Source organism: Camelina sativa, chromosome 20 (assembly GCF_000633955.1).
Source record: "Camelina sativa cultivar DH55 chromosome 20, Cs, whole genome shotgun sequence".
NCBI lineage: Eukaryota > Viridiplantae > Streptophyta > Magnoliopsida > Brassicales > Brassicaceae > Camelina > Camelina sativa.
In genome coordinates, this window is record NC_025704.1 from 13,208,373 (window position 1) to 13,217,860 (window position 9,488).

Below are 9,488 nucleotides of genomic sequence, written 5' to 3' on the forward strand. Positions count from 1 at the left end.
TTTTTTTTTTTTTTTTTTTGTTGGGTCTTCTGTTTTTAATTGTTAGGAATTTCAGTATCTGATGATGGGACACATTCACTTTATGGAACTTTTTTTTGGGTTGTCTGTTTATTTTGCCTCGTAGTCGGTGTGATGTATAGTTGAAATTCCGTTTGTTGATGAGCTTTAGTGTTCTCTTTCTTTTGTTGAGAGCCTTACATACATTATTAGGCTGATTTAAGATTTTACCTGAATAATAGTTTCTTGAGATTGCACCCGATTTAAAGTCAGTTAAATCATCTCTCTAGTTACACGATCAGATTCCACTGTTGAATTATGAAAAAACATATGTTTATTCATCTCGATAAATAGTGAGCATCGTAATCTAGTTTAGTTAATCTCTCTTGTGAAGTGATCTGGTTTTGTGTTTCAGGTGAGCCGGCCTGAAGATTGGAATCGTGCGCCAGACCCAAAGAAGCACTTTGTTCAGTTCTTTGGAACAGAGGAAATGTAAGCTACTCTCGTATATGTATACTTATTTTCAGTTAGCTGAGACATAGTATTCTTAAATTCTGGTACCTTATCATCCAGAAAGGTATATTAACTTTAGTAATTCTTTGGAGTTGATCATTGACCAAGTTATATTCCTTTACTGCAGAGCTTTTGTTGCGCCACCTGATATCCAAGCTTTTACTAGTGAGGCAAAGAGCAAGCTATTAGCTAGATGTCAAGGTAAAACAGTCAAGTACTTTGCACAAGCAGTAAAGGATATCTGCACTGCATTTGAAAAGTTGCAGAATCACAAGTCAACTGATTTGGGCAATGAGGATTCTCTGGATGCTGCTGAGCCTAGTTTGACAAAAGCTGAGATAGTGGATGGAACAGATCATACAGTCACTGAGTCTGATGGAACTGATAACTTTGATTCTAGGGTGGATCCTTGCTTCCCCAAAGTAGATAAGAATAATGTTGAAGACACAAAGGCTGAGATCACAACCACATCCTCTGGTAGCGAGTCACTGGAGCATGGTTCAGATGACCCTAAAATAAAGAAAGAAGATTTTGATAAAGGAACTGACGCTAATGCCTGCATTGAACATTTTGGTAATGGCCAAAAGAAGCTGGCCAACGGTAAGAGTATTAAGAAGGTAGCAGGTGGCTCTGATGTAAAAGATGAAGATACAGTTCACAGAGTCAAAAGCAAAAACTCACATGTACCTGGTGGTCGAGCTGCCAGTGGTAACTCCGATTCCAAAAAGTCCAAAGGTCTGTTGACAGAGAAATCTAGCTCCAAAGTGTCTGCTGGCAAGCATGAAAATTCACCTGGCTTCAAGGGTGGGGTTCCCGGAAAGAAAAGAAAGCTTGAAACTGAACTAGGAAAGCCTGCACCTAGAGTAGATGGAAGCTCACGAGCTGCTAAAAAGCCGCGATTTGAAAGTGCGAATGATAAAGAAAAGTGTGCAATTGATGATGAATCTGATTTTACTGGGATAGTATCAGATATTAAGCGTGAAATTGTTTTAGGATTAAGTGCCAGCGGTGGAAATTTACAATTTGATAAAGAAGTAGTTGCATATACAAAGCGCCGGAGACAAACAATGGAGAATGCTACCTCTCCTTCTTTTTCTGGGTCTCGTGATAAATCTGGGAAAGGTCATCTGGAACAGAAAGACCATTCCTCCCCTGTTAGTAATGTTAAGGTTCCAGCTCCACAGTCGCTGAAAAAGCGGAGGGCTGTTTGTATCTATGACGAAGACGATGATGAAGATCCAAAAACCCCATTACATGGAAGACCAGCCATTGTTCCGAAAACAGTATTAGTCTTGACTGATGGTCATAAAAGTGCTAGCGTGGGTCATGGCACTTCTACTAAAGCTAAGATATCTGCTGGATCTACAGAGAGTACTGAACTAAGAAAATTTCCTCTGCGTAAACATTGTGAGGATGCACCACGTGTATTACCAGGTTATGCGGAGAATTCTACTAACAGCTTACCCATGGTAAAACCCATCAATGAGTTGCAGCCGAAGGATGTCAAGCGTTCTCCGAAGATGTCCCCTCAGCTGGTTTTAACCAACAAGCACGTTGCAGGACAACAAAAAGTTGCAAAGTCATCTGTGAAGGTTTCTGCTTCTGTGATGGCAAAGAAGCCTCAAAGTGAATCTTGTAAGGAGGCAGTTAGGGGTTCTGATAAAGTAAGCTCTTCTCAGGCTCAGCCAGCAAATCTGAGACACAAGTCAGCTTCAGTTGGAGAGAGGCCAACAGTGGTTTCAAAAGCTGCATTTCGTGTGAATGACGCTGGTGTTTCAAGAGACACGTCTGAGAACTTGTCTGGTGGCAAGTATGTCACATTCTATCTGTCATCTTTTTGTGTTAATGCCGGCTTGCTTATAATTTTTTAATTTTTTAATTATTTTTTTTTGCAGCCTTGACGTCAGTCGAGAAAAGTGGAGTGCTCCATTTACCAGTGCAAAGACCCCAGATTCTGCTGCATCTATGAAGGATTTAATTGCAGCTGCACAGGCGAAAAGAAAACTAGCACATTCACATAATTCAATGTTTGGGAATTTGAACCCTAGTTTCTTAAGCATCAGTGATACACAGATGAGGAGCCATAGCCCATTGGTTCAGAATGCTTCAGCATCTGCTGCCATCGCAATGCCATTAGTTGTTGAAGGACATCAACAAGATTCTTCTCCATCAAATCATGGGCAGAAGTCGTCATCAATAAATCAGATTGAGACTGATGATAATGACGAGAGAAGACTTAGTTCAGGACATAGGTCAGTTGGAGGTTCACTTAGTGGTGGCACTGAGGCTGCTGTATCTCGGGATGCTTTTGAAGGCATGATAGAGACCTTATCAAGAACTAGGGAAAGTATTGGACGTGCAACTCGGCTAGCTATTGATTGTGCCAAATATGGGCTTGCTAGTGAGGTAAGATGTTTGGTTGGTTTTCATTAAATTTTTTCTTAAGGCTGACAACAAACTTAATGTCAGGCTGCACACATAAAATCAATTGCTTTCACAAAATTATTTATAGCATATGGTGTGTAACATTGTTCATAGAATAGTTGCTTTAACTGGGAAATTTTGTTTGTGTTTTTATCTAGGTGGTGGAACTTCTCATACGAAAGTTGGAAAGTGAATCTCACTTCCATCGTAAAGTTGACTTGTTCTTTCTCGTTGACTCTATCACCCAGCATTCACACAGCCAAAAAGGTGAGGGTTCCGTTTGAGGATGCAATACCTGTTATCAAATTATTGCATCCCTGAAATGCTTATGGTATTTAGATTTTGTTCTTTATTGTTTTAAACAGCTTTCAAATAGAACACCTAAATTATTCTGATGCTTGTGAATTCTTTTTCTAGGTGTTGCTGGTGCTTCTTACGTTCCTACTGTGCAAGCTGCTTTGCCACGTCTTTTACGTGCCGCTGCTCCTCCAGGGACTGGTGCTAGTGATAATCGTCGTAAATGTCTGAAGGTACTTTTACTATTTGCTTGTTTCTAGGTTATCCTTACATCTTTTTAGGTTGGAGTCAGTGACCTCTTTGCTTTTTCAGGTTCTGAAGTTGTGGCTTGAAAGGAAAGTTTTCCCCGAATCTCTTCTGCGACGTTATATTGATGATATTAGAGCTTCTGGTGATGATGCAACAGTTGGGTTTTCCCTGCGACGTCCTTCTAGATCTGAGCGTGCTGTAGATGATCCTCTCAGGGAAATGGAAGGGATGCTTGTCGATGAGTATGGCAGGTATGCTAAACGACTGTCTTGCTTAGTAGTTTATTTTCCGGATTTTTTACATACTGATTAACTGATGACAAAATAACTATAAAAAGTTGTTTGAGATGTTAGAGATGTTAGAGATGCGTTTGGTGCTATTCAGTAGAGTGGTTATGAACTTATGTGCCATTTTTTTCTGCAGCAATGCAACGTTTCATCTGCCTGGGTTTTTTTCTTCTCATAATTTTGAAGATGATGAAGAAGATGACGATCTTCCAACAGCAGAAAAAATAAAAAGCACATCTGATGTGGAACGTTTCAATGCTTTAGATGATTTGGAAGTACATGATACTTTGAGTGATAAATCCCATCGAGTTTTGGAGGATGTAGATCGTGAACTTGAAATGGAAGATGTATCTGGTCAGCAGAAAGATGTAGCACCTTCCACGTTCTGTGAGAATGAGACAAAAGAACAGTCACAGGATGTTATGGAACCAGTTGCACAAAAATCTACCGAGGTCCCTTCCCTTCCAGAGGGATCTCCTCCGCTACCTCATGAATCACCTCCGTCTCTCCCTCCTTTACCACCTTCTCCCCCACCTCCATCACCGCCTCTTCCGCCTTCATCTCCACCTCCATTACTGCCACCACTGCCTCCCGCAGTGCAGTGTCCACCTCCACCACCGCCGCCCCTTTCACCTCCACCTTCACCGCCGCCTCCACCTTCACTGCCGCCTCCACCTCTACCACCACTGCCTTCACAATCTATAGCTTTACCACTATCACTAACAACTCAACCATCCTTAGGTAGCCATCACCAGTTACTACTTCAACCTGGATTTCCTCCCCCAGCATATCCATTATCACATCACACATACCCAGGATCTGTGCAGCAAGACCGCTGTAGCATTTTCACTGTAAGTTCTTTGATTTATTCTGTTTGATGTTACTCATTTTCGCTGTAAGTTCCTTAATATATATATGCATCATTTATCACTTATTTCTCAACTCCTGGGCATCATGTGCAGGGTGATCAAATTGTCCAAGGGCCAGGAAGTTCTTCACGTAGAAGTCATGTTGAGGGGGCTGGACAAACCGAATTTTTTGTGCAGCAATCATCTAGTTTTTCACCAGCAGGAGTGTGCAGTTCCAGGGAACCTTCATCATTTACTTCCTCCAGACAACTAGAATTTGGGAGCAGCGATGTACTTTTTAATCCTGAAGTTTCTTCACAGAACCAACGGTTTCAGCCGAGCAAATCTCTGTCCCAAAGACCTATAGTTAGGCTGCCTTCAGCACCGTCCAGTCATTTTTCGTATCCAAGCCATGTTCAATCACAATCCCAGCATTCCTACACTCATCCATACTCTTTCCCACCTCAACATGATGATGGACGGCGATACAGAAATGAGGAACCATGGCGGATTCCTTCAAGTGGACATCATGCAGAAAGTCAGAGTGGTGCCTGGAGACATGGAAGAAATTCACATCCAGGCCTTCCTAGAGTTACAGATAGTATGTAGATGCTTGAATCCTTATTAATCCTTTAGCTATTGAGTTTTATAACTTACATGATTGCTTGTGATAACTGTGATACATATGTTGATTAATGATTATTGTTTTCCAGTATGTCTGTTTGTGTAATGACTTAATTCCTTGCAATTGATGGTCTTGCTTGCAATTCCTTAGGTTTCTTCCGGCCAGCTCCAGAACGTCCACCTTCAGGGAGCTATCAGCCTTCTGCTACTAGTAACTTACAAGCTGCCCCTGCAATGCCAGGTGAGACTATCTCAGTCAAAGCATCTATTTGTAAACTCTCAAGACACCGTCAGAAACCTTTTTACTTGTCTTAACATTTTAATTACCCATTTAAGGTCATGCTGCTTCCCAGATGCTACCATCTCGGCCAGACATGCCTACCGCGAATTGTTGGAGGCCAGCTTGAAGTGAAGGTAGAAATTTGTTGGCCTGCTCCTGTTTGTATCAATGGAAACGAAGCTGCTAGTGTCTCATTAACAAGGTTAATCCTCTAGGTTTGATTTTCTAAATACTTAAGTCAAGTCTTTTATCAGTGTTGTCATCAAACAGTTACAGTTATACTACTTTCTCTTCCGTGGAGGAATTTTTCGGAGATGACCACTTCCAGAGGCATCAAAAACTACTGCAGACTTTTGCCAGGATTCTGTATATTGTATTTTTTCCTGTCAAATGTATCTGTGGATCATAATCTTCACAGTATAGGTTCTTGTTTTTTTAATTGGTTAGTGCTTCCGTTTCGCAGATCCTGTAATTATGCCTATCACATTGTGCTCAAAAGCTTTTCCTGGTTTAATGAAATTTAAACTTTATAGTCAAAAATGGTTCTTTTGTTTCATTTTCTGAGCTCTGTAATCGTTGCCGGTCTCTGAGAAATCATATTAATGAATACACTGTTAAGAGTGTATTTGACTAGTTAAACAGACTTAGGTGGCAAGAATATTCAGTGTGAGCCTGAGTTTGCTCCCTTGTTAGCTTCTAGATTAGAGGCCTACTGCTTACTCGTATCTTGTTGTTTGAATGAGTAACTTAGGTCTACTATATACATGGCAGGTCCTATTGTAGACATCGCTATAACTACTTTCTCAATTTCGTAATTTTTTTTCATCTCATGTCTCTCTCTTATGGAGATAAGCCATGTCTCGCTGCCTTGTATTTTTAGCAGGAACAAGAAGCATGCATTTCTATACAATTGTGAGTCCAGTTAGTCCATTTTACAGTTGCTATCTGGTGCATTCTGAAGAAGTATCGAAGACTTGTGAGGTAATGCTTTCTATTTGTTTGTCTGAAAAAAATTTGCTCTCTGCTCAAACCATGTGACATAACGAGGTTTGACTTCATATTATTGCGAGCACTTGATGAAGTGTTTGCTCCATTTGATTTCGCAGAAGAGCCATTTTGTTTTTTAGATTTTGCAAATACATATTTGAAATGATAGAAAATAAAAAAAGAAAGAGCCGTTCTCTTGACCTTTACGTAGTTCCAAATGATGGTGGAAACTTAGGAATTGATGTGAATGACCTAAATGTGAGCTTATGGTATCCATGGCTTGGCTTGAGACAAGCAGCTAATCTTAATTCAGTGGTTTCAAAACAACCACCTTCTTAACTTGTTCGAAGGATGTGTTGTCTGCTGACACACTCGCCTGTCTTGTTTTGTTGGCATGAATCTTCCTGTTTGAATGGTCTGGGGGTTGTACATGTGAATGAATATATGTGCTGATAGGCTGCCCGCAATAGCCTTTATAGTCTTTTTTTTAAGGAGGTTTTCATCATACATATGTTTTCAAAGTGGGGGGTGGCCTTTCTTTCAAATAAGAATTTGTGGTGCTAGATGCTTCTTGCTTGTTCTTTGGTAAATATTCTGGATTTTAATCGCTTATTGTCACAGTTTGATATTTGGCACGTCTTTGAAACAACTAGATAATGTAGCCTCTCCTCTAGCATTCCATTTATGCCAACTCTCCTTTCTTTTGTTATATTTGTCTTTGTATATATCTATGTATTTCTAATTATTCGACGAATGGAAACACTGTACTTTCTCCAGTTATGGTCTGAGTTTTATGATATAGTGCTTGTTTCGCTCGAAGTATAAGGTCTCTCGGCCCTTCCTGCTTGCTTTTTCTGTTGTTAAGTACGTTCAGTGTGGAGACTATATAGTTAGATTGAGAATCAGAGACTTGTTTTCATTAGATGTTTCACGATGAACAGCAATAGGTATAATTTAGAACATAAAAGTTTGATGTGGACAAAGATGTATCAGTAATTGGGAGGGATTCTGTATTGGATGTTGGTACTTGACACAGTCAATTTTCTTGAGGAAATAACGAGTATTATTGTTTGTAAGACCATCCATCAGAGAAATTACATAATTTCATCAGCCAATGGTTGAATGTACTTGTCCCTTTTGGAGTGTAGGTTTATTTGACTATATCTAACTGCTATGAATGGTTAGCTTCTTGGTCCTCATTAAGTCACCTGTTATTTCTTTTATGTTATCAAATGCTTTTGGGGATAGGTTTTCATATACTTGTGTTTGTGGACTTCAATTGCGAGATAAATGTCATTCTTAAAGGTTTCAAGTGACTTGCGTCTTGCAACAGGCCTTTGGTGCAGAGCTGAACCACCTGAATCGCTGGCAAACGCCATGCTAGCAACCATGTGCAAATTAAAAGAGATGGGTTACACACAAGGCAGTCCTGATTGGCTTTTGCAAAAGAATGAGTAAGAAAATTTTCTCCTGTTCTGAGCCTACTACTGTAAAGTTAACTAACAAATATAGTAATGAGAACATATCATGGAGAGTTTGTCTCACATGGAATGGCTACAAGAAATCCTGATTTGTTACATGGTCGTTTTTCAGGTTTTGAAATTCGGAAATTTGTTCGGGTGCCAAGAGTTGCAGGTCTTCTGAAACCGAACTAGGCTTTAGACGATTGAGATCTTCACTTAACGATTCAGTTTCTCAAGTTTGGAGGTTAGTTTTTGTCATCACTGACAAGGTCTTAAGCTTATCAATGAAGTCTCTTTTGGGGTAGAGTTTATAACTTAAGGCCAAATCGATAGCTTTTGTAAATGTTGATATATCTAATTTTAATGGCAGAAATGTTGTTTTACTATTAAAGAAAGATCAATATAGTTGACAACAGAAGAGACCTAACATGTGTAATTTAAAAATTAAACCAAGTTGTTCGAAGTTTTATTTAAAAAAATGTGTTACTTTTTCTCTCTGTGTCTAGTATAATGGTCTTGGATTTCATTTTGGCAACTAGATTTGAACAAAGAAAAGCTGTTTAAAGTCCTGGCCAACAAAGGTAATCATAAAGCTTTCAGCCTAACACTTCAAACCGAAGTATATTACTGATTGTAAGCTTGGCTGTTATGAAAGGTTTGAAGCAAAATATGTACTTCGTTTAGCCCCAAATTCTGCTAATTAAAAAATGTGGATTATCTATAATCGTACTAAAATCTAAACTACATAACTGAGCATTTTACAATTAGTTATGCAAGGCACGATAAATTGGTAAGGTAATTGAAACCCCAAAGGCTATGATGCAATTTTGTTACACAGTTTGAGTTTGGAAATAACGGAAGTGTTAAAATGTTGGTAACGATTCACAAGACAAGGTCAAAATTTCCTGTATCTGTGTGTGCACGCATGAACGAATATCAACAATCGTGTGATACGAACAAACATATAAACAAGACACTTCACGTATAAAAATAGAGAAGTAAAAAAAAACATTCCAAAACTTGAAACCGTCGTTACAGCGTAACACGGTGTTGCCGAACAAGAAATCCTTCCAAAACGACCTTTTTCTTGTAAGCCTCAGAACTCAAATCCAAGTCACCTGGAAACAATCTGCTTTCAGTTTTATCGCCACCACTGCGTTTGAGTTTGGCCACAGCAACCGCAGTCGCAGCTTCTTTAAAGCGAGGGAGAAAATAACACCAAACGGATGTACAAAGAATCGCGCACACACGTCCCCACATCAACATTATCAGTAACGTTAGCATTATGATTGATATCCCAATTACCGGGTCGAAGTTACCCACCCGTGACTCTTTCCTGACCCTTGACGACTTCTCCCTTAATACTCTCGGCTTCAACCCCGGCCCAACGGCTTTAATCGGGTCGAGTTTCCCACCACAGACTTGTTCATGACTCATGTGGTAACCGGAGTCACTCAACGGATCCGGGTTTATGTCTCTTTGTTCGTTCGTGTCTATCTGAAAAAAAAAAAAAAAAAAA

The 9,488-nt window shown here is 39.7% G+C and overlaps 2 protein-coding genes and 1 long non-coding RNA gene across 3 annotated transcripts in view; 2 read left to right on the forward strand and 1 right to left on the reverse strand.

Moving 5' to 3' along the window:
- Window positions 395-5,981, forward strand: LOC104772484 (ENHANCER OF AG-4 protein 2-like; the record flags this gene model as incomplete). The annotated part of the gene is made up of 10 exons (XM_019241865.1): window positions 395-489; window positions 638-2,320; window positions 2,406-2,916; window positions 3,093-3,201; window positions 3,352-3,464; window positions 3,544-3,731; window positions 3,904-4,618; window positions 4,730-5,216; window positions 5,391-5,480; window positions 5,576-5,981. Coding segments are annotated over 10 exons (4,062 nt in total), but the record flags the coding sequence as incomplete, so codon positions are not given.
- LOC104770667 lies at window positions 6,507-8,393 on the forward strand. The gene is made up of 2 exons (XR_764612.2): window positions 6,507-7,960; window positions 8,100-8,393. It is a non-coding gene; the product is annotated as an uncharacterized LOC104770667 (long non-coding RNA).
- LOC104770668 (uncharacterized protein At5g23160-like) overlaps window positions 8,898-9,488 on the reverse strand; it is a 1,441-nt gene continuing 850 nt past the window's right edge. Inside the window, exon 2 of the mRNA XM_010495127.1 lies at window positions 8,898-9,466. Within this exon, the coding sequence (XP_010493429.1) occupies window positions 9,002-9,466 (465 nt within the window). The 3' untranslated portion in view covers window positions 8,898-9,001. The remainder of the gene's footprint in view (window positions 9,467-9,488) is intronic.